The sequence below is a fragment of the Callorhinchus milii genome, unplaced genomic scaffold, assembly GCF_018977255.1.
Source record: "Callorhinchus milii isolate IMCB2004 unplaced genomic scaffold, IMCB_Cmil_1.0 Scaffold5, whole genome shotgun sequence".
NCBI classification, from domain to species: domain Eukaryota; kingdom Metazoa; phylum Chordata; class Chondrichthyes; order Chimaeriformes; family Callorhinchidae; genus Callorhinchus; species Callorhinchus milii.
Genome location: NW_024704746.1, coordinates 39,192,719 through 39,218,161, shown reverse-complemented (window position 1 = coordinate 39,218,161; position 25,443 = coordinate 39,192,719). Strand labels below are relative to the sequence as shown.

At 38.6% G+C, this 25,443-nt stretch overlaps 1 protein-coding gene across 8 annotated transcripts in view; it reads left to right on the top strand.

Annotated features, from left to right (window-relative positions):
• The window catches only part of grip1 (glutamate receptor interacting protein 1), a 189,143-nt gene that overhangs the window by 115,931 nt on the left and 47,769 nt on the right, over positions 1–25,443 (top strand). For 7 of the 8 annotated variants that reach the window (XM_007904960.2, XM_007904959.2, XM_042335258.1 and 4 more), the window contains exon 2: positions 21,420–21,500. In XM_007904960.2, the coding sequence (XP_007903151.1) occupies positions 21,420–21,500 (81 nt within the window). Of the gene's footprint in view, positions 1–15,821; positions 15,941–21,419; positions 21,501–25,443 lie in introns of those variants that run through there. The other variant, XM_007904961.2, reaches the window with a different exon arrangement.

The following is a 25,443-nucleotide window of genomic DNA, read 5'->3' as shown; positions in this document are numbered from 1 at the left end:
TCTTGGGTTTGGTCCTAATAATGTTGCTAACCCAGCTTAAAGTAGGATACCTTTAACAGAACTAAAAGATAAATCATGCCAGTTAACCTCCACATCGGGTAAATTGGACAAAATGTAAATTCATCCCCCAATTCATTTGTATTCTCACCTGTTTTAAATATGCTGGTTAATTCGTACAACAATCCAGTTAATTCTGGATGCTCTGAAATGCTACATAGAGTAAAACTAGGCCCAGGTGGAATATCTACTCTTTACTGGAAGCTGTATTTTGGGATCATTTATCTTTTAGTTCTGTTAAGTGTGCTCACTTGCCACCAGTTTAGACTCTTTTTTAGATCAGTGTAAATATTTGCCTCAAGTTGATGATAATAAAATTGAGGGCATGCTACCATCCATTTCTGATGCCCAGCACTTTCTGAAGGTTTTTCTTTTTAAAAAAAATGTTCACATCAGAGAAACTTCAAGAAGTTAGATATTGTGCTGTTGCTTGCATGAGTTGGCAGAGTTTAATCATTCTCAGCTGGACTTCCAGAGTAAGCATAATGTGATAGCAGAGCATGCCGAGCAGAAAAGCTGAGACCAGTCTCGCCCTTCTTGAATTGTACTTTTAGTCTGATCACAGAACAGTCCATGATCACATAGCCAAGCCACCCTGCCTTCACAGGTCTTGGTTAATGTGAGGTGGGAGCATCTTGTCTGTCAGGGAAGAAAATGGAAAGAGAAAACTCAATGAAGTTCGCATTAGTGCAATTCAATTTACACACAGTAATGTCATATTCTGACAACTCCTATTACATTTCTATGGAACCGCAACACCGTATACTAATGACTGATCCCTTGAAATAAACCAGATTACACAGCCCTTTTTTTTGGGTTGCACAGAGGAATTTGTTCAGCTTTATGGATGATGGAGTAATATTTTGTTTAAAACGGTATTGTGCCTGAAAATTTTCTTTTTTAAATTTTGACATTTTTAATTAATGTGTTTAGTTACAATGTGAATTGTGTCACAAACTCTCTGTATTCTCCAGGTAGCTCTAGGCAGCGTTTTGATTTGTGAGCTGGCTGCGGATTTTATGTAAGATGCCAAAGTTTGGAGCCTCGAGACATAAGGTTTGGTGTTCTAAGGACTCGGGAATTAACACTGTGCAGGAAGAATTATTGCTGCTTTTAATGTCTTGACATTATATCATAACTATTCTAGTCATGTAGTTTTGTCCTAATCCAAGCACAAATGTATGAGCATTATATCCCTACGTAGTCCATATGAGCTCTAATGCCTTGAAAGCTACTTTGTACAATCAGCCAGAATAATAGTAATAAATCCAATATTTCTGAAACTGGTTCAGCATAATAATTGGATCGTGTTTCTGTTCAGTACTTCTCTCTTTATTTTGGTCAGGTGATTTTAATATATAGTTGGCCTTTTTCCACCTCTATCACTGAGCCATACAACAGGCAAGACTGAGAGGATGTTGCAACCAAGTCGTTGCCTTTAATAAAAATAATGCTTACATTTGATATAGCGCCTTTCACATCTGGAAAATATCTCAAATGCATTGCACAAGATTTTCTTTTCAAATAATAATAATAACCCTTACATTTGGTAGCCTCATCACATCTTCGAGATTTCTTAAAGCGCTTCACAGGATATACTGTAAAGTGTAGTGACTGTGTGTTTTGTGGGTGAAACATGGCAGCCAGTTGTGCACAGGATTGTCCCACATTGAGTGCATTGAGTGACCATATTACTATTATTTTGGAAAGGATTATTACCCCTAAAGAGCGATCTGCCAATCGACCAACAAGCAGGTTCAATATATATCAATAAATAGTGCCATAGGAATGAATATTTAGCATACACCTGAACAGGTGGACGGGACCTTGGTTTATTATTTCATCTGAAGGGTGGCAAGCCTCAACAATGAATGCAGCACAACCTCAGCACTACGTTAAAATGACAGTCTTGACCACGTGAGATAAAGGGTCAACATGGGGTTTGAACTTAGAACCTTCTGACTCAGAGGCGAGAGTGCTACCAACTGAAGCACTTTTCTGACACTAACATTAGTTTCCGGTGGGGAGGTGTCTGACTTCTGGAAACATGCTCCCCACTGGTCATATAGAGAATTCCAAGCATTCTATTCTCCACCACAACACAAGTCTTTTTAGCACTCTTTTAACTCTAAAATAATGACTTGAGGAAATAGTCCAATTTATAAATCTGACTGCAAAACATAAAGGTGACCTGTATGAATTGGAATGATCAAACTTGATGTTTCTGGAATGAAAGAGTCTTAAGTGCTCGGAGTCACCCTGCATGAAGGGCTCTGTTGAAAGGATATCAATAGCATTGGTTTTGAGATATTAATGAGAAGGAAACCTAGAGCTTTTAGAGATATTTTTCTTCCGATAAAAGACTAGAGGGAGTTTTTTTCTGTTTTACATTAATCAATCAGTAGTTCATTCTTTGATGCAAGGATTGTCACTTTTACAATCGGCTGAATCATTGATCTTTGCCCACAAATCCAGTTACTATGCTTTACAAGGGCAATCCTGTGAAGAAGAGCTTTGAGATGTTCGACAGTGTCATAAATGTATATCAAATGCAAGTATTATTTAGTTATACAGTGGAAGCCGCTTTAGCCGGATGCCAGTTAACCTGGGAACAAACGTTGCGCTGGTCACCACTGAAATGTACTTACTCGTGCCTTCTGTGTCTCGAGGGGCTCCATTCAGTCACAACGACTCCAGGATGGAGATGGGAGGAGTCAACTTGTGATTGATTGACAGTGGATTCCAGACATTCAAAAGCACTGGAGTTGTGCTGTCAATCAGTTAGGGGTGGAGCAATTGGGAAGAAATCACGATTGATTGACAGCTGGAGCAGCTTGTGAGTGGCTAGTGTGCCCATCCATTCACAAGCGGCTCCGAGGCTGTCAATCACCTCGGAGCCGCTGCTAATTGGTTTACTTCCCATCCAATGGGATGGAGGAGGCGTCGCCGCCAGTCCTCTGCTGGGCGGGAAGAGTAATGGAATTTTGGGCGCCACTTAAGCCGGACAAAATGGCCGGCCTCGATGTGTCCGGCTTAACTGGCTTCCACTGTATTTTATTCAGAAGTACCAGGGATATATACAAACAGTTGAGGAGAAAAATTCTATCTGGTTCTCGATTTACTCTTAGCATTTCAGGGTGTCCAAAAATTCTTAAATACTTAAATTATTTTAAGAATTTTTTTTATGAAAAAGCTTCAACGCTACGACTGAATATAACAATTTGCTGAATTATTGGCTAGTGTCAGCCTGGCTCAGTTGGTAGGACTCTTGTTCCAAGTTGGGACTCTGAACTCACTTAAACCACACTGGTGTTCCAATGCTGGCTCTGGGGAGTATTGCTTTGTCAGAAGTACCATTCTTTGAATGAGATGCTAACTCCAGGCCCTCCCTGCCTGTTCAGCACCATGTTAAAGGTGAAGTCCTGTAGTTCAGTGGTTAGAGCTCTCGATTCCCAGTGTTGGGCAAGTTTCCTTACTCCGCATGGCTCTGTTTATCCAGCAGTAAATAGGAACCCGGTTGTTAGTCGATTGGTGAATCACTTTTCTGGAGGTAATAATTCCTTCAAAAAAAATAATAAATTAGTCACTTCAATCCATGACTGTTTGTGGGACACTGCTGTGCGCAATTGGCTGCCGCGTTTTGCCAGCAAAATACACAGTCAATTCACTTTACAGTATATTCTGTGAAGCACTTTGAGGTGTCTCGAAGACGTGTTAAGGCTCTGTATCAAATGCAAGGATTATTATTATTAAAGATTTCTGGGCACTATTCAAAAAGTGGAGGGAGCTTTTTCCGTTGTCCTGGCCAACTGTCCACAGATAAAATCAGTCATTCATACCATGGCTGTTAAGTGAACAATATCGGTGCGTAAATTAGCTGTTACATTCTCCTACAAAATGCAGTCAGTAACTACATTTTACAGGGGAGAAAATCCTGCAGAAAATGCTTTAAGTCATTCACCTGGCATGATAGGTGGTACATCAAATGCAAGGATTATACTTTTACTATTATTAATTGAGACTCAGGTGGAATATCTCCCCCAGTGGGACAGGTAATTGATTTCTGTGCTATTTGGGGGAGAGTTTGGTGGATCATATGAGTTTTGATAACCCAAGCAGCGGTTGAAATTCAGCAGTTACCAAACAATATAAACTGATAATTTCACCCCCCACCCCCCAAAACAGCCTACCTTTCTCTTTCAGTGGCTGATGGATTTCCAGTGGTTTATGCTTCTATTTAGTGTTCAGTTTTAATTATGAAATAAATTGCCTTAATTCCATCCATTTTGCTCCAGTTTTGAAAGGGTAAAGTCAACCAAACAAAACAAGCTGAGAAGTAGACAATATGGGGAAAACAGTTTGCTGTCTGCTTATGTATTTGAAAGTGGTGCTCATACAATCTGTCAATTTTAATGCATCCACTACATCTCTCAGTTAATCAGTTTGAAAAGTGGTTACTTCTCTATGTGGTCTGGAACTCAGCCTTTTTGTCTTGTTTATTTTTATTTTCAGAGTATTCAGCCAATTATATGCTTCACAAGGACTGTTTTCCAAGTAATCATGGTAGCTGAGAGGAAATGTTTCACAGCAGTTTTTTGGAGAAGTGTGTGGCAGATGGGAGGAGGGAGAAAGGTGAGGGACAGGAGTAACAATATCATAAATGTTAGTGAGAACCTCCGAATGCTGTTCCTATCCCTCTACAGAGGATGATAGACAACAGGATTAATTGCACACTTGGCCAATGACATTGAGGAAGTAGTGTAAAGCTTAGGATCAATCAACGTCTTTAACACCGGACATTGCTGGCCATAGAGGGTCATTGATGGCCATTGACTGGAAGCATTTTGTAAGCACAACAGCAACTATCATTTATATGAAAGAAGCACTTTACAGGGACAGGGTTGGATGCTGAGTAAGGAAGATGGGGAGGGGGAGGTGGCCAAAGATGTATTCAAAGAGGTAGGATTTGAGGATGGGGAAATATAAATACAATTACATTTATGTAATGGCCTTTCACATGGGGAAGATATCTCAAATCGCTTGATACTGTTGACTTGCCAGCCAAGCCAGTGGTGTGTGTGGTGTGTGTGAATGGAGAGGGGAAAGTTGACCGCAATCGCAGAAGCAGGTCTTCAGATGGACTTTGAATGGGTGAGGGAGGAAGCGAGTTGGGATGGAGTTCATTGGAAGCAGTCTGGATGGAGTTCCAGAGAGTGGGGGCAGAATAGCTGAAAGTTCATCCACTGAATATGGGGGGTACAGTGGGTGACGTGAAGCAGGCTGGTGATTGCTGAACGAAGGGAGCGGCTAAGTCAGTAGAGTTGAAGGAAGTCATAGAAGTAGGGTAGGGCCAGATCATGGAAGGATTTGAAGGTGAGAATGAGGTGAAATTTTAAATGTATTCTATTTCAGCTGAGACTAGTGGTAGGGACTCTGCATGGGCATGATGTACCTGGGCTAGGAAGAGGAGAGATTATATAGTCAGCCACAACTGTCTTATAGCCATCACAGTTCCTGATTTATTAGCCAATGACTCGTTTTGCAAAGTATTCACGTGGATGTCTGGCACCACGTACACATGATGTTCTAAAGTGCTGTCGACAGTCACTGACTGGTCTCATGACAGCGTGGGCTCACAGCTAAAGAACTGCATAAGGTCCTTATCTCAAGGAAGAGGAGAAAGGGAAGAAGGATAAAGGCACCACATCGAGGGGATTATATACATATATGCATGCAATTTTAATATAGGTACAAATAGATTTGTGTGCCTTTACCTGAATACAAAAGAGAAAAAGTATCAGCTGTTCAGGAATATGATGACAAACCCTTAGAAAGCAAGCTGCTTAAAAAAAGCCTCTCTTTCAGCTCACATCAGAGCCCTCAGTTTTAAAAATAATATTAATAATCATTCTTTTTGATATAGCACCTTAAAGCGCTTCACAGAATATATTGTAAAGTGCATTGACTCTATATTTTGAGAGCGAAACGGCTGAAAGTTTTTTTAAAAAAAACAAAGTTGGGTGAATTTGTAAAAAGTTTCTAATGGTGTAAACTGGCACTCTGAGAAAATTTAGTATCTGCTCCAGCACTCCCAATTTAATTGGCTTACAAGGTCACAGGCAGAACTGCTGTGCATTATGCTGGCTTCATGAGTGGCAACACTTTACAGGCTCTTAGTGTGCATTTAGAGTGATGGAAAAACAGTACTCTTAACAAGTCCCATTACTGCCGTTGTGAAAAGAAGACTGTTATAGCCTGGAAATGGGATCATAAAGGAGTGAATGGATGGGAATAATTTTCATCAAGAGGCGGAATAAAGTTATGCAGACAGCATTGTGGCTTGAGTTTGCTATAGAAATAGCACCCTTATTATGATTTTCAACAATTTCAGCAAATTAGACCTTGTCGTAATTTATTTACAATCTCTATTGGGATCACTTATTGGTTTTGAAGTTCTCAAAAAAAAAAAAAAATTTCAAGCAAAAACTAATATTTACGAAGATGAAATTGCACTTCAAACTTGTAGGACATTGGAGAATTGTATTTCGCTCTTCCTTTCGCCCCACTTCCCTTGAAAAAGTGATCTGAGTCAGAGTTGGGAGATTACAGAGATTACAGATAAATCGGTAGGGGAACGACATGCTTGGAAACTTACAACAAAAGCTCTCTTCCTTTCTTGTTCGTTGTTCCATTCTTCAATAATATTATTTTCCAACAAAGTATTTTTCTGGAATAATTGGGCCAAACACTGCCGATTGGCCACTCAATCTTTTGGAGGTCCAAATTGGAAAATTGTGCTCAAATCTCAGGCTGGACTGACATTTGTACTTTGAACTTTTTTCATTCCAGTATTGGAGAAGTAACCCAGGGAGAGTGTCTCAGTGACGAACAGATTTTCTTCTACCTTAGCTTGTCAGGTTGACGGAGCAGCACTGATGGCTGTGGATTGCAGTGACTGAGACACAGTGCAGGTTGTCGATAGGGAAGTAGCAACTGAAAGAAACTTCCTACAGCAATACAGTGAAGCAAAAACAAAATGAATCATTATGGCAAAAAGGCTGCATTATGCCACCCACACACCCATAGAGCCTAGAGGATAGAGAATTACTATGACTCCGTACTATGGTCAGACTTCTCATTCTGCCAGTTGTTGTGCTGGAAACTTTTCAAATGTACCTAGAAACAAATGAACAAGAGCATTGGCTATTATCAGCTCAATTACTCAAGTTTCCACAATTACTCTGCCTTGCTCCCTTTTTGCCATCTTCAGATTGCATCTGAAGACTTTCCTCTCTGACGTGTCTATGGTCACCTCCCTTTTCTCCCCAGCTCGGTGTCAAACTATGCCATTGTTAAGTGCGCTGAGATGCCACCCCATGTGAACAACAACAAAACAACAAAATTACATTTATAGAGTGTCTTTCATGTCGGAAGGACATCCCAAAGTGCTGGGAAAGATGCTATGTAAATGGAAGTTTGTTGGTTTTTTTGTGTCCTGCGTATTATGTGGAGTTCTGTAACTCAGTGGTTAGAGCACTTGCCTCGCAAGCGAGAGTCCAGAGCTTGATTCCCGGCAGGGCGAAATGTTGGGCAAGTTTCCTTACTCCACACACCTCTGTTTACTTAGCAGTAAATAGGAACCCGGTTGTTAGATGATTGGTGGATCACTTTTCCAGGGGTAATAATTCCTTCAAAATAAAAATTAATAATAAATTGATCACACAATCCATGACTGTTTGTGGGACACTGCTGTGTGCAATTGGTTGCCCACAAAATATACAGTCAATTCACTTTACAGTATATTCTGTGAAGCACTTTGAGACATCTCAAATGCAAGGATTATTATAATCAATACATAAATGATGAATTAGGACTAAATGTATGGCAAATTTACTATTGTTTAGTCCAGTGCTAGAGTACCGAAAGTTAAATTCTTTAACCTGTTTTTTCCCACCCATTTATCAAAATAACACTAGTACAATGCTTTAGGAGCCATAATTTACGTATGGCACTACATCTTCAGGGATAAATATTATTGTACTAGTGTTTATACTGTACCTTTAGCAAAGCAGTTTAAGGGATACAAAACTTGCAGTATAGCAACAGCTTAAATATATATATATACAAATAAATGTAAGTTGTTGTGGTGGTTGTTGATAATATCAGGTGAGAAGGCATACTGGAAGGAGGTAGTAACTTCAGGAGAAGGAGAATATTGGATTGGAATTTTGTATGAAAAAATTCCTTCTAAATGAGTTTGATAGCACAGAAAACCACAAGTTTGCAATTAAATACTGTAATAAAGGCAATCTTTTGTATTTTTTAAATTTTGTAAATAATAGCTTGCTCCATAGGTTTTTGCCTACAAAATCCATAGTCGCTACACTTTACAATATATCCTTTGAAAAACCATCTGGACATGAATGGCAGTATATCAAATGCAAGGATCATTATTAAGATACTCAATGTTGCTTTCATGTTTTGCTGCATTGTAAAGAGATTGTTCTAATTACATGGCAGTTTTCACCACAAGCAGCAACAGTTGGTGCAGGCAGTGGAATTGTACTGATGAAACATCTAAACTGTTTGGTGGTTTTAAACAAAGCATAGCAGCCCCCCAGCATAACAAAAAGTTCATACTCAAACCTTTAAAGTGCATGATTTATATCTCATTTATTGTAACAAAAACGCACGTAAAACATCCAGTCTGCAACATGTGCCCCTTACTGAAACTTGCCTTCTGCATAGCTGTCGAGAACAGTATTAAAGAGAAGATAGACTCTACTTTGGATATCCTTTCTGTAGGGCAAATGCCCACTAGCAATAATAGAACAAACAGCTCAGTGTGACTTTTATGCTACAATTGACAAACCACAAAATTTATTTTTCACCTGTAATGATGTTTACATCCACTAACAGTATGTTGAGCCGTAATTACCAGACTCAGAATAATCGTGCTCATTTTCCACCCATATTGCCCACTTGTGAGCTACTTTGTTGTACAAGTCATTTGTAACGCTAAATTTAATTGCTGTACAAGTTGGATTTCTGCAGGGGTGATCTGAAGCATGGTTTTATTCAAGAAACACACTTTCCGTAAAATGGGTCAGATTTTCTAAAGAAAAAGTACTTACATCGAAACTGATTATCATTAGAGCAGAATCATAGCCGGAAACGGCAGCTAGAGAACTGAGTTTGTCAGGAGGCATTAGTATTGTGCTGTCAGCCAACTGTTATTTTGGAAAACTGTAATTCTTTATTACTGTAGTAAAAATGCATCTCTGATTCAACATTGATCGACTTCGTTTTTGCCATGACTCCCCAATTTTTAATAATGGAATCTTTCCTGAGTTACATGTGTAGAGTCATCGCCAATTCTGTAAATTGCCATGAGATGTAGCTTTGGTTAACCTGGATGAAGATTAGGAATAACTGCAGATGAAAAAGTGTGCGAACAGAATGCACAAATTCAATTTATCTCTTAAATTTAGGACATTATAAAACAGGGAAATGTGAGAATTGGATTATTACACTACTTTTATATCTTTTAACTCTTTCTCAGGCTATGGTACCATTGCATCTTAATGAGATAACAATTTGTGGATGAAATAGTACTGGAGCACAAGGCTAATACCAGCATCACTTATTCATTGGGTCAACACTGTAAGCGGTGTGCGAACACATCATCATAATTCATGGCTGACAGTACAAGTCAGAGGGCACAATCATAAACTGAAAACGCGAGCTACGCTTAGCTAAAGGAATAGTAATTTCACACTGAGAATTGCTGACTGTGGAATTAACTTCAGTAAGTTCTTCCTCAATTGAAGCATTGAAGAGGGAATTGAATCCATCCCTGATTCAGTGGGGAGTACAACGATGGTGAGTGGCAATTGGATATGCCATGCTCTGAAAAGAGATTTGAAGATGGAGGTCGGCTGAATGGTCTTCTCTTTCCTAAGTGCTTATGACAATCATGCACCACAATCGCTTAGGAAGACTAGCGCTTTAGACTGTTGTTGCTACCAATTTCACGTGAGCATTTCACCATCCTTTCACAAGAATGTTACTCTCCTACGTTTGACATGGCTACGCATTGTGAGAGCTCATTTGTTAATGTGCACAAGTTCATGATTTTAACCTTGGTGACTTCCTTAATTAAGCTTCTAAATTATTCTATTTACCTCCTCTAATGTCCCCATTCCGCTTTACTTGCTCATCCTGGAAGAGTAGACTTATATCTTCCTACATCTGCGTTTAGCCTCATCTCCTTTAACATTCAAGGAAAATGTATCGCATTGCTAAACAACATAAATCACTGTTCATTTACACAAAAGAAAATTTTTGTTTTACGACTGTGGCAGAAATAAAATTAGTTCAGTATGCTGTGCCCTGTGCAAATGAAACATTGCCTTGAAACATTGCATTCAGACAATGCCACACATCATGTGTGAAAGCTATCACTATAACATGCAGCTTTAAAAGTTGGCACCTCATCATTTTTAGAAATGTTACATGATGGAAGGCTTCAAAGGTCTATACTCTGAGGGGTAATACGTACAAGAAAGATGTAAGGATTGATTTGCTAACATGTCGTGTTGTGATATGATGACTTTGACAGGTTGGAAAGCTGACCTTATTGGCAGTAAACAAGGTCTACTGCTGCTCACAGCAACATCACTTCATCTTCCTTCTAGAAGCGTTGTTTTAATTATTTTTTTTTGGCCCAGAGGTAATTCCATTAACTCCATTCGAGGTTCGATTAGAAAGCTTTAGTTATTATCTATTGATGGAAAATATTCATGTACATCTGGTTAACCTTTTGTTTGATCACCAGGCACCTAGCATTCCCTATAGATCATTTTAAATTTCACTAAATAGGACAACTGCAGGGATATCCATTATTTTCTACTGAGTAGCTCATCTCTCTATTCACTCTCCTACCCTTTGGTGTCTATTGAAAAAATGTAGAACTGATTGCCCTTTTCATTCATTCATCATAGACACTTAGCATTCACAGAAGAGCATGAAGTTCCACCAAATGAGATGAATGGCATTTTATTAGATTATGGCAGATCTTTTAATCCCATCCTTCCATTCAAATCCATTCAAATTTTCAAGACTGAATTGAATAGATATTTGTTAGGTAAGGGTATCAAGGGATATGGGGCAAAGGCGGATAATTGGAGTTGAGGTGCGAATCATCTATGATCTTATAGGATGGCGGAAAAGCTAGAGGAGCTGAATGGCTTACTCCTGTTCTTATGTTCCTTTTCTCCCTGTCCTTTTATTTCCACGCTGCTCATTTATCTAACTACTTCTCTTTCAAATATCACAATCGATTTTCCATTTACAACCTTCTGGGTCAGTGCGTTCTCTATTCTCATATTCTCATAACCCATCTGTGGGGAGAAATGCTTCAGTATCTTTTTACTGCCGTACTAAGATTTGACATTTTGTAAGGACTTTGTTACCATTTCTGAGACCAGCAAAGTTGCAATAAATCATGGTTCATTAAAAAAATTGTCACATTATATACCAACATTGGAGTGACCAACCTTTATCAGTTCTGATAAAAGGTGCTAATAATTATTCAAAATTCAGGAATGCAATAGATTGTACCAAGATATAGGAAGAAATTGAGGAGACAGAGTAAGAGAAACATTCATTTGGGGGCATAGATTGATTAATTAATTATACATTAATTATATAGAATGATGCACCCTGGAAACAGGTCATTCAGTGCAAGTAGTCTTCCCAATGTTTATATTCCACATAAGCCCTCAACCTTTGTATTCCCCTCTTCCTTATGCATGCATGCATTATGTTTCCTCTTAAACACATTGATGTTTCTTGCTTCAACCACAGCTTCGAGCAGTCAATTGGCAGATTGCTTTTCCGGGAGTTAATTTTCCTTCAAAAAATAAATAAATAATAATCTGATTCCTTAATCCATGACTGTTTGTGGGACACTACTGTGCGCATTGGCTCCCGCGTTTTGCCCACAAAACATCCAGTCAATTCACTTTACAATATATTCTGTGAAGCGCTTTGAGACGTCTAGAAATCGTAAGAGGTGCTATATCAAATGCAAGGATTATTAATATTAATGAGTTCTATATTCTTGTCACCCACTGGGTGAAGATGTTACTCCTAAACTCCCTATTAGATCTGTTTCCACACAAATTGACCACGGAGCTAGGAATCCCCTAATAAGTCTCCGGGGTTAGATAGCAAAGATGTGGTTGAAAACCAAGCCCTATAATGGGACCTTGAACTCACAGCCTTGTCTCTATTGAACTCCAGTGCATACATTTTCTCAATAACATCGCACATGAAGGAAAGGAGAATTTGACTTCCTTTCTGCATACATTACACTGCAAACCAAAATGGTTATGCAAGACCCCCTCAAGGCAGGAACCACAAAATGTTTCTATATTTAAATTTTAGAAAGAGCTGAAAGTTTGTGCGCTCTTTGTCTTTCTTCTGTACCGGATCTGCATGAACTCCAGGTCTGCATTGTCACTGAACAACTGCAACAAATGGCGAAGGCAATGATCCACTGAAGTTGAGAGTGGGCAGTTGTCTGACCAGCTTTTTCAGAGCAGAGGTGTTTTGTCAGAGAAGTGACAAAATGACATCGCATATGAAGGAAAGGAGAATTTGGCTTCCTTTCTGAATACATTAATTACTAAGCAACAGCAAACTTATCACCCAGCTTGTTGAGGAGGACAAGCGGCTGAGAAACTTACGAATAGATGGACGTTCAGTGTTGAACGGTTGAACCTGGATCGCGCTGACTTAAGTTCAGCCTCAAGATAAATGTTTGAACAAGCGTGAATTTTAAATTCAGAATTGAGTTGTTGAGATTCTCTGTAAGTTATGTTCCCCCAAAACTCAGTTGACTCTAGATTTGTATACACCAGTGTTACAGGAACTTTAGCTACTTCTTGTTTTGTTGTTTTGAGCCAGGTGGGTCCATAGTATTCCAGGGCACTGCTGATGGCAGCGCAGTCAGACTGGCTCATCAACAGGAAGGGCAGACCAGTCACTGGGGGCAGGAAGTCATCCCACTTAGCTTCTGTTAACCCTGAAAGTCCTAAGGGGGAGGGTGGTCTTCGCTGGACAAGCAGCAGGAAAGCTTGCTGGATAGGAATATCAATGGAAACCTATGCAGTTTTAGCTGGTTAGACTCCAGCAGTACTCCAATGCACACTCTGGGGTCCCCAAGCTAACTGTAGCTGTTATTTTAAACTGTGTTTGGCAAGTTGTTTTGCTCATCTGTTGTTTTTCATAGGCAATTAATCCATAATTTTCAGATGTTCTCTAAGTTCATCAAATGACTGCCACACTGGTTAAGGTATCAGGCCAGTTTGCTAGATGATAATAATATCTCAAAGTGCTTCACAGAATATACTGTAAAGTGAATGGACTGTATATTTGTGGGCCAAAGACAGCAGCCAATTGCGCACAGCAGTTGACGATGATAATCTTTTCATTTGAGATAGTGTATTTCACGTTTGGAGGATGTCTCAAAGTGCTCCACGGAATTTAATATAATGTATAGTCACTGTGTATTTTGTAGGTGACTGTGGCAGCCAATTTGCACACAGCAGTGTCCCACAAATAGCCATTTGTGGCAATTTTATTTGGGTTATTGTTAGACCAGTACACCAAAAGAAACTCCCTTTTCTTTTCAAATAGTGGCATGGGATATGAACATCCTGAGCAGGCTGACAGGACCTTGGTTTAATAACTCATACAAAGGATGGCATCTCCAGCAATACAGCAAACCTCTAGCAATGATGGCAATCTAACTGCAGGCTAGTCTGCTGATAACATTCCAATCCACTGGTAATGTAATTGAGGCTCCAGACCTACTGAATCTTCATGGAAGCACTAACCCATTAATGAGTGCAACATGTGGCAAGATAGATACCGCACTAAAAGCCAAAACATCCATTTATCAAGCACACAACTTGGGTTACATAACCAAATGGACACGCTATTCCTACAACTTTCGGAAAACATGGGCTAGAAGAAATTTCAGACAGGACCAGTTGCTTACATAAAAATACAAATGTATTTTTGAAAGGAGCAGTACAACCCCTGGAGAAATTTGTTCAAATGTTTTTATTCACAATATATCGGATAGAAAAATAAGACTAAAGAAAGATTAAAATATGATGAATATAAATTCCGACCAGGAGTATTGCTATCAAACCTTGTAGTCTTTGCAGTAATTTTACTTGATTTGAGTGTCGGCCTGGACTATGAGCTCAAAGTCCCAACAGGGTGCTTGAACCACAACCTTTTGCTTGAAACCAATTGAGCCAGGCTGATGCTTTCCTCTTGTTTGACATTATCAGAATCCTCAATACAACTTCGATATAAATACTTCAAATGCTTGTACTGTAGAATACTGGTATTTTATTTTCTATTCAAGCCACAAAGAATACAAACAAAAATGCTTTCATTTTCATAGCACATCAAAACATTTCATAGTGCTTCACAAGTAATTGCTGTCAAGTGTAGTGATTGTTTTTGTAGGCAAATGCAGCAGCCAATATGTCCCACAAGCAGCCATAATAATAAAAGACCATTTTACGTGGAGAGAATAGTGTCATGGGAATCTTTAACCTCCAGCTGAACAGGTAGACAGGACCTTGGTTTTACATCTGATCCAAAAGACTGCAGTGCTTAACAATGCATTGCTTCCATGTGTACTGCACAATGCACTGGAGTGTCAGCCTGGATTGCAATCTGGTTACCAACCTGACATTTGAACACAGGTCTTTTGACCAATGAGCTAAGCTTCCACCTGAAAATGTGATCAGGAAACACGGTTGCTTATTAACTCTTCTTTAGCAATAAATAATCCAGATCGAAATATTGTGTACAAATTACAACATTATATTTTTAGATTATATTGATTGCACACAACATTAACTTTTAAAATGATGTTCAGGTGGAAGATCTGGAAAAAAANTTATTATTTTGTAAAGAAATGACAAACCAGAATAGAAATAGCAAGTCAGAATGGAAAGGTTCTTGTGTTTCAATGATCTTTTGTGGTTTTTCAGCTTTTAGTTTAAAGAGCTGTTACTAGATTGTAGATGGTCATGAGGTGGATGGTGATCATACCTGCTGAGCAGAAACACAACGTTGTACGGAGTTGTGTCTAAACGATGCAGAGAATATTTTGGTAGCATCGGAATGTTTGCTTTGCATTTGTTGTAGGCTGGAGTGTGTTGGTATTAGCACAATTTGCAGGCATGTAGATGTGTGGTGGCTTCACTATGCAGAACTAATTAGAATTCTATGCGTGCATATTATAAATGCTTGTCATGCTGAGCTCTTGACAGTGGTGCATTTCAGCACTGTACTCGCTGGCACTCTAGGACTCTGGATCTGTGGCATGAATAGCCTTTGACATTGCAAACAGAGTAGACATGTGGATAAATCCAGCCACAGAAATCTATTGCCGCTGCCAAATAATTGGCTGGTGAGTGTTCGAGCCTCTTTCTATAGATCAAACCTGAGAACAGAGTCCGCTCATTCATCTGAAACGCTAGAGTTTCCTCTGTGTTGATTCCCAAGAGAGCTTACAGTCTCTTTGCTCGCTCGTGGTTTCTGACAACTGAATGATTATGGACATGCCGGTTGCCGAGCCTGAGTTCAGTTTCAGGCAACTAGTGAATTGGTAGCACTGCAAACACTTCCTCTCTGTACAGTTAACGCATGGTGATATCTGTTCCAGTGGCTGGCTTTGAGAGGGAGTTACGAAACACAACTGTAGTGGCTGGACATACTGTTCCAATATTTTAAGATACCATGGATTTGTTGTGTGGACTTAGTCATGGTGAGGTTAACAGTGACTTTGGTGAGTATACACAGAAATGTTAGTGTTCCGATTTTTCCTTCCTCCTCCCCACAGTTTTCTTTAAACACTAATTTTAACCACTGTTTCTATTTTCCTAAAGTATATCTTTTTAAGGAGTGAATACTATGTGTGACTGGAGATACTATACTTTATATATCTTGTGTGTCCTCGATACTTTACACTGGTGATGTGAATAACAACCATGGGTACTCTTCACTTTGCATAAGTGAGACGGTCGCCACGTTTCTCATGCCTGAAGAAATTGAATAGGATCAGGAATAAGATAACGTTTATAGATATAGAGTTGCTACAATATCTGAATAGAACTAGCATCTTCAAAAACAAATTGATACTTGTTAATTTTTTTAAAAGAAAATTGCATTTGATGTTGAGGGCTGAAAGTTTAACTTTGACACGTTTATTGGTTGTAAGGTGCAATATGCTTAGGGTTTCACTATTGTGAAATAACCTGGCTGCTTTATTCTATCTTTATTTAAATGAGTTTTGCATGTTGTTTATTTGTCAGGGCTGAAATTTATTGATCATTTGCCCATGTAATGCCGGAAGCTCTATATTTCTGAATGTAAATGATCTGGAAATGATTAGAGTGTGGTCGTACAGGAGGCCGATGTGACACTTGCATCATGTTAAACACAGAGCCTCCAGAGAATCGTTCCTTACAGCAGATTTGTGGTTTTCCAGCACGACCGTATAGTGTACAGCAGTATTAACACTTTAGAATCTGATTAACACCATCCGTTGTCTTCAGTGCGATTAGCACTGGTATTTTGGTACCAGTGAATATTTATGTAATTACATTTCCAATGGTTTCTGTGGCCCCAGTTGAATATTCTGAGCAGGCAAATAAGCATAAAGGGGCATTTCAAAACACAGTACCAGATGTAAATGTGTACCTTAAAATATGTACAGTATTTGATCAAGGGCAGTAGTGAGTGCTTTTTAATGAGTTTGACCAGTGCTCGACTGTAATTGGACTTCTCACACAGTGTGAAATGGCTGACTCTACAGTATTCTTCTTAGCTCGGCCCCTTTGTTCTTGTATTAATTATTTTTGAATTGTACATTTGAAAACCTTAGCAATGCAATGCAGACATACTAGGCCAAGTTCACTTTTGTGGACCTTTATTGTTACAAAATGTCAAGCGTACACAAGGAGCTGTTTTAACTGTTATCTGCCAGACACAATATAGGCATGACAAAATGTTTTAGCAAGAAACTCCTTTAGGATCACCGTTGGGAGTGTAGAATGGAATCTGTGTAACTATTGCTCGTTTAATGACACAGTCACAAAATTGCCAGTTGTAATCTGCAGCTGCCTTATGTTGCATAGAGTGAAACAGCATGGAAACATGTCATACAGGCCTTACAGTTTTAACCCTTGACATTACCAAAAACAGAACAACTGAATGCACTAAGTGAAGTGAATTAAACTAATTGCTAAGAACAAAACTTAACCAACCAATGACTCCCATTTTGGGGCAGAGGTAAGTGGGGGTCTCCTTGGGACTGAGCTGGCTTCAAGGCAACGGGTAACGTGCTTGGAACAGGATGTCGGAATCAAGTCAACCAACCCTCTATGGCAGTCTCAATAGGGTAGCCCTAGCTGGATGAGCAGTAAGAAGTTTCCTAGAAAGTGTTCTCAATTCGTGCCTAATATTCTCTGGAATTAGGCAATTCTCCAGGGAGAAATTGCACATTCCATTCCAGACTCAGGAAAATTTCCTTACTTAGGTGACATGCATTTGCTGAACTTTGCTTGGTTTGACTACTCTTAAGCAGGTTGATGGAGTTCACCTGGTTGATCAAAAAAACAACATTACCTAGATGTGCCTATTTATATATTTTTTAATAAATTTGTTTTCTGAAGGAATCTCAGATGATCAGAGAACAGATAGGGAATAGAAATGTGAGTGTTCACTGGTAATCGCTAACCACAGCCGTGGATCAGAGATGGAAGCAAGTTTCAATGGAGCACAAAAGCAATTTGTACAGTGTAATCTATAAGGAATCTCTAAGAAACAGAGGTTTGATAGTGGAATAGCCTGTCCATAACGATTCAAACTGTGATGAACCAGTAGTTAATTTTTAGGAGTAGCAAATGACTTTTCACACTTTAGCCATATGAAATATTACATTGGAAAAATTGGTATGCCATGACAAATATTGCTTAGAAGCTTCAGTTTTCTGATGGATTTCTGCATTTTCACACCATGCATCTGTGAAAAATGCTTAAAAAAAAATTGTGTTTGTGATGGAGAAGGAGAAAGGACCTAGAAACAATCCTGTAGCCTGACTGAATGCAGGCAGCTGGACTAGTTTCTTTTTTTATATCTTCCATTTTAAGAAGCTTCTCCCTTTCAACAGGCACATTTCCATTCCATTTGCCTGCTAAGAGAGTGAATAGCACAGCACTACCAGTACTACTCTAAATAGCCATAAAGAAATATATATGGATAGCATTGATTTCCTCTCCCTGTGAGTAGCAGTGTGGGCATGCTTTTGACATCTCCAAACCAAGCCGATTTTCCATGGGAAGGGGTAATTAACTTTGATCTGTCTGTACTGAAATCATTTTATGTGGATCACCATTCTCTAGTTCAAGCCTAACCACTTGCATCTTTCAGTTTAGTTACCAATCCCAAATAGTTCTGCACATTGTGCCAGGAAAACAAGAAGTAGAAGTATCAGTAGATTCAGGTGCTTCTTGTCTGTGGGATTTAACGAAAATCTTTATAAGTTACAAAGGCAGAAATGGAGTCAAATGTTAGCGCCCTAGCAGACGCACCATGTTTAAAGGTCTGTCAGAATAACTTGTACTTGAATCCCTGTCATCTAAGTTGACACTCCAAGGAATTGCTGGGGTGTACTTGTATTGTTTGAGGTGTCGTCTGCTGGATGAGACCTTGAACTGAGGTCTCACCTGCCTGGTCAGGTGAATGTTAAAGATCCCATGGCACTATTTGAAATTAGAAGGGAGTTTTTCCTAATGACCTGCCCTACCAACTTCATTCATTTCATGACTGTTTATGGGCATTACTGTGTGAAAATTGTCTGCTGCTTTGGCCTACAAAATTCTTCACAGTAAATTGTGTGAAGCACTTTGAGGTGTACTTTTGATGTGAAATCCAAGATTATTATGATTTCTTCCCAGGACCGAGAATAGCATTGGGAATTGGTACATCAGTTCAGTGCAAGCTCCAGGTTACTATCGGATCCATTGATACAATTGCTTTCCATGCAATTGTTTCTACAATCATGAGATACTGATTGTTTTCCATCTTAGGCAGTGGACCTACATACCTGACTCAAACCAAAATGTTACTCTAAAAACAAATAAATAAATCAGTTTTAAAAACAAAATAATAAAACTAAATTATGAAAAATAATTTAAAATCTGGTTCTTGTCTTTAGGATTTAATAACTTTAAATTATTAATAACTTTAATAAGTTATTAAATCCTAAAGACAACAACCAGAAAAATATAATGACCTTGAATGTGCTGGAATCTTTCCACACCACAACAGCGGCTAAATTCTGTCCAGTCACATCGCTGCTGCAGTGACACTCGCACTCCATTCAGAAGGGCTGACTCCAGGAACAAAAGCTCTGCAGAGCAGGTGGTTTGACTCTTTCTAGGTCATGTCTTTCATTGCAAGATGTTAACCTGCAGAGTGAAGTGATTTCCGGCTGCATCTGTGACAGGGTGGACCAGGATTTATTGAAAAGCCATTGTCTACTTCGGAATTTGGTGTTGTGTGTGAGACTGGCTCCAACGAGAGCTGTTGTGCAGTTTATAACTGTAGTTTATTAAGTAACCAGGTGATTTGTTCTGCTGGACACCCTTTGAATTGCTTGGTTTCCCCCCATACACACACACTGGGAGTTTCGGCTCCCAGTCAGTTGTGTGAATCACTTTAAGATGTGCTCTCAGTGAAAATATCTCTGTATAAATATTGATAAATAATATAAAGTGTTGGAATCTCACTGGGTATCAAGGTGTCATCTTTTCGACTAGTTAGTATTAATAAAAAAAACACTTTATATTTGGTATTGCACCTTTCATGTCAGAAGACCATCTCAAAGTGCTTCAACCATATTATAATAATAGTAATATATCTTCCTTGCATTTGATATAGCACCTTATCAAGTCTTCGAGACGTCTCAAAGCGCTTCACAGAATATACTGTACAAAGTGAATCAACTTTTTTTGTGGGTGAAACAATATGAATGTTTTAGCTTTTGTTTTCATTGTATGGAACTAATTGATAATTCTGCATGTACCATTTGTAAAGTTTCAGCACATGCAAGCTCTGATCAAAACGTTTGTGCTTATATCTGAAAGAGTGGAGCAGTTAATGAATAGCTTCTACCGATCACTTCAGACCTCGCTTCCTGAATGCTGCAGTGGAGATTAAGTAGATGTGCGAGTTTCACAAAAAAGCCCAAATGGTTTCAGTTCACGCTGCGTAAAACAGTAAATTAAATTGAAAACTAAAACAGATTGTTCCGTGGAGGGCAAAATATATTAGTGGTTGGGAATGAGAAAATAATGGTGACTTCAGCCATCCTTCATTAGTGAATAATTACCTGTTATCTGTCCTTAGAATATTGAAACAAGGATATAAAAAATTTATACCACTAGATTAAATATATAAGTATGTGTTGCACATTGCATTTCAGTCTGCTTTAATTCTTACGGGTCCCATATTGAAAGACATGTTGTCAGCTCTGAAAAACTGTTATAGCACAGAAACAGGCTTTTTGTTCCATTGGATTGGTCATTCAACTTCATGGCTGTTTGTGGGACATTGCTATGCTCAGGTGAGCTTCTGCATTCGCCTGCCACTACACTTTACAGTAAATCCTATGAAGCACTTTGAGATGTCCTTCGGACGTGAAATGGGCTATATTTTCCACATGAACCACCTAATCAATCCCATTCTCCCACTTACTCCCTATACTATTTAATATTTCACTTTTCAAACGCTCTCGGATTCTACCCCGCATGAAGGGCGCTATACAAATGAAAGTTGTTGTTATTTTTTAAAAAATCCATCACATCCCCTTTTAAAATCGATGTGTTCTGCCTTAACAATGATTCGTGGCAGTGAATTTCACATGTATTTTTGCCTCCAATACTACACTTGATATTAATTTCTCGTGAAGTGCTTTGAGACATTTCAATATAATAAAAAGCTATAAAACTGCAAGTTCTTTCAAGTATTTTTCTTCCTGCCTTTTCCCCATTATTTTCTAGCACTGCCGATTACATTAATAGGTTAGCTAGGGAATTTGCTTGTGATTTGGACATGCCTGTACTAATCATGTCTGCTCTCAGTGGCTGTTAAAGCTGATGTCCTGTATCATTACTTCTTGGTACTTTGATTAAAGATTCAAAACACACAATAATTTCCTCCTTTTTAGAGTTGTTTGACAGATTTCTTATGTTATTTTGCAGATGAAGGACCATACACCAAATCTGCAAACTCAGCAAAAGCTTCGGAAGGCACTCTGGTAGTGAGACGACAAAGCATCCCGGGTATGAACATGACTGTGTGTTGATTATCTGTTCGCCTGCATAATGGCACTTTCAAAAATACTTCTTTGGGAGGAACATACCATAACAACAAGAAATTACATTTGTATAGAGCCTTTCACACCAAGAGGACGTGAAAAGGTGCTATGCAAAATATTATATAGCGTAATGTTAATATTGTTATAATATGACGTAATGTTAATATTGCAGAACTGAGTATAAGGCCCATCCAGTCTACATTGGTGTTTTTCTCCACATGAGTCACCTAAACCAATTCCACTCTCATTAATTATTTCCCCATAGATACTCCCTCATATCTATTGAGACTCTCACAGTTTCTAAAGTATAAGACCTAAAGGAGCTAAAGTATGAAATTATTTTCGAATAATACTTGCCTTTTAAAAGAATCACAGTTTGTACTACGGGTACAAACTTAGATTTTTTGAATATATAAAAGCACCTCTTTTGAAGATGGAATAAACAGAAACTGGTCGCAAATACCTTTGTGAAGTTCTGAAAGAAGCATTTCAGTTTTCAACTATCATTTGTACAAAATGACTATCTGTAGATTTTCAACAACTGCCATTGTGGATTAGATTTTCAACCAAAGAACTGTAAATTGCCTTATTTGCAATATTCTGGGAATTAACATTTAAAAAAAATTAATTTGGGGAAAATTTCTGCACTGCGCATAACATGCCCATACTGAGTAGTATTATTTAACACTATTTAATTCATGAGCAACCAAATCTGGTTATTTTTTCAGAGTGAAGCACCATTAAATTAGATTGGTTTGTATGTAAAACTAGTTCTGGTTTTGAATCTCCATAGATCTCTTTCCTACCCTTCACATTTTTGAGGTTGAATAAATAAGTTTTAAAAAATCTGGGAGGGATGGGGGGATGAATGAAAGGAGAATCTCTTGTTTTCTTGGGTTGGACTGAGTATGAGAAGGCCACTCTTGCCACAAGTCAAAAAGTGCTCTTTACTCCAAGGCAGAGAAGAAGGTGTGGGCCTGTCTTGCTAAGCACACTCATTCTATAGAACGTTCAATCCTCACTACCATACCTGTTCTGAAGGATTGTTCTGTATAAATACCCTGTGATCCTCAAATATAATCAATACAATGTTCAAAATATTCATCCACACCTTCACTACTCAACGCTGATCCATTGATTCCAAATAATCTGCTTTTGTTGAGCATCCATTTTGTGTCTTCAGTACTCTGCAGAAATTGATTTGTCCTCTGATCGTTACTCTCGCTTGGGACTCTCTTGATTGTCATCCTTGGTTCTTCTGTCGAGCGAAATAGCCTACTCTCTTCTACATTATATATGCCTTAGTATGCTATATAAAACAAATCAGGGTGATGCCTCTCAATCTTTCTCCAATGAAAACATGAATGTGAGCCTCTCGCTTATCTTTTTGAAGTTAGTGCACCCATATAGTATACAAAACATGGCTTAACCTGTGATCCACACAGGTACAATGACATCTTTCAACTCATAGACAAATGTTATGGGATGTGGATGTATGTGTTCTAAATTATTTCCAACACTTTGGACCCATTTTCACAGCCTGGACTAGATTTCAACACAGGTCCCAAACACCAAATTAGTATATTGTAAGTGGCTGCATCACCTGGTGCCCCCTGCCTTTCTGTATCAATAAACATACAATACAAATTTACATGTATATAGCACTTTTTATGTCAGGAGGATGTCCACAGGCTCTGATATGAGCAGAATTGTCTTTATGCATTTAGTTGTTGCTTAATAGTTGAATTAGAACTTAGACAGAAAATTAGACAGATTCTATTTCTGTGCAACCGGTTTAGAATAATATTGAAGTACTGTGAGCATGAAGCAATGTTCTATCCACAAAGACAATTGATCAGAAAGTAGCCAATAACCATTACTTGTACCAGAGCCCAGATGGATGCAATTTATGTTATTGCCTTTTTTAATTACATCTATGAGCAATTGGCATTTCTTTCTAAGGAATGGACAAGAGATTATATTTCAACTGCTCTTTCAATTGCATTAAAAAAAGTTTTCTTAGGAAAACTATTGATTGAATACGAGACATCAGAATTGATGCATTGCAATAATTTATTTTGGAACAAGTTTTTAAAAGTAATGCATTTTTATTATTGAATTAAGTAAATGACTGCATTAAATTGAGGCCAATGACATTCTTATCTAGAGGCTGTGAACCCAATAAAGATAAAAGTGATACAGATGAGATGGATTAGGGTTATTAGCAGCAAAGAGCAGAAATTCCATATGTAAGGATATGTTAGTCATATGTTTGACAGTACTTTGAATTTCCATCTTTTTTATACTGAGTATCTGCCACATTAATAATAAGCTCAACAAATGACTACACTGTTTAGATTTGCTGTGCCTTTTCAGAATACTTTTTTCTGGCCTTAATGAGTTTGCTGCCTTAATGTTTAATTCTTTGTAATAGATGTACAGAGTCTGTCTCTACAGATTTGTTGAATGACTTATTGCTACGAATCCCAACTTGTTAGCTGCTTAATCTCTTCAAAAGTTGGTTGAAGTGCATACAAGCCGCTGGGTGACTAATGTCTCTCTGGTCTCTGTTTGAGTGGACTCAGGTCACCTGCTTATACTGCATAACATAAGAAATGCTAGACGAAAAAAAGCAAGGTTCATCTAGTTCGCATGCGCATACGTCCCGAACTACCTATGCACTATATCCCATCGCATTGTTGTGCATGTGGCTGCCCACGAAAGTAACAGGAAAAGCAATCTTGTCCAATAGGTCTTAGCACCTTCAGTTATCTTCGGCTGTCTCATTCATTTTGTATCTCTGGCAAGACTGCTGTCAGCACCACCACTGCATGGTGAAGTCAGCAGTCCACTTCTCCACACTTCTCCTTTAAAAGAAAATGCACAAATTAATATAAAATTGTTAGAGCATTTACAAAACATCAAGTTCCTGGAATCATGCAGTGATGTCCTGATAATTTCAAAAGGTAATGTAGAAAAAATTAGGTTTGGTTATAGGCACATTTTACATAGGAAATGACTGTTGGAACCATATCACTGGATTTATTTTCACTGTTATAATTGGTCTTCTATATGTACATCCCTATCTGTGAACTTCATGCTTATACTCAATGCTATAATGTCATAAATAGCCAGTAAAATATTGTTTTAAAGCAAACCATGCAAGGCAAGGAGCTTAGGTTTTGCCCAGCATGGAAAGTTCTGGTAGCATTGCAGGCTTCCATTTTGATAAAGTGCATTAGCTTGCTGTCTAAAATAATCTTGTGCCTGGGTTTGGACATGCTTTTCACAAGACATAGAGCATTTCAGTTCACTGCCCATGACTGGAGTTGCACAGTATTTCCGTATTGCAGAGTGCTGCTCTAGGCATTCCTTTCAGCACTGTACTCTCTGGCAAATAAACCTCCAGATATGAATATTAGATGGACACCCCTACCATTAACCTCATTTGCAAGTAGTGCGGAAGAAACCACATAGTGAATCAGAGGGAAAGGGAAATATTTTTCAGTACTACAGTAAATTTAACGTTTTCATGTTTTAAGTTCTCTGTTAGTACCATGATTGAGTATTCTGCAGTTTAGCATGAAGTTGTAATATGAAATTGGGCACTGTGTTGTAAGCAGGTGTGTGTTGGACAATTATTCCAAGCACATTATTGGTCCCCAGGGACTCAGTGGTTGAGTTGTTGGAAGACAATGATCACAGTCTACTAATCTCTAGGATTTGATCTTAAACTAACCCAGACAAATTGGTTGAAAGTGGTCCAGTTACTCCTTCTCTCCCTCCCCACCCCTTCCCCCACCCACACTAGTTGTGTGAACGTCTGTAGTTAGAAATCCACATGAAATCATTTCTGATCTATGCCAAAGGTTTTTAGAACACTGTAATACTGCATCAGTCAATTTGGT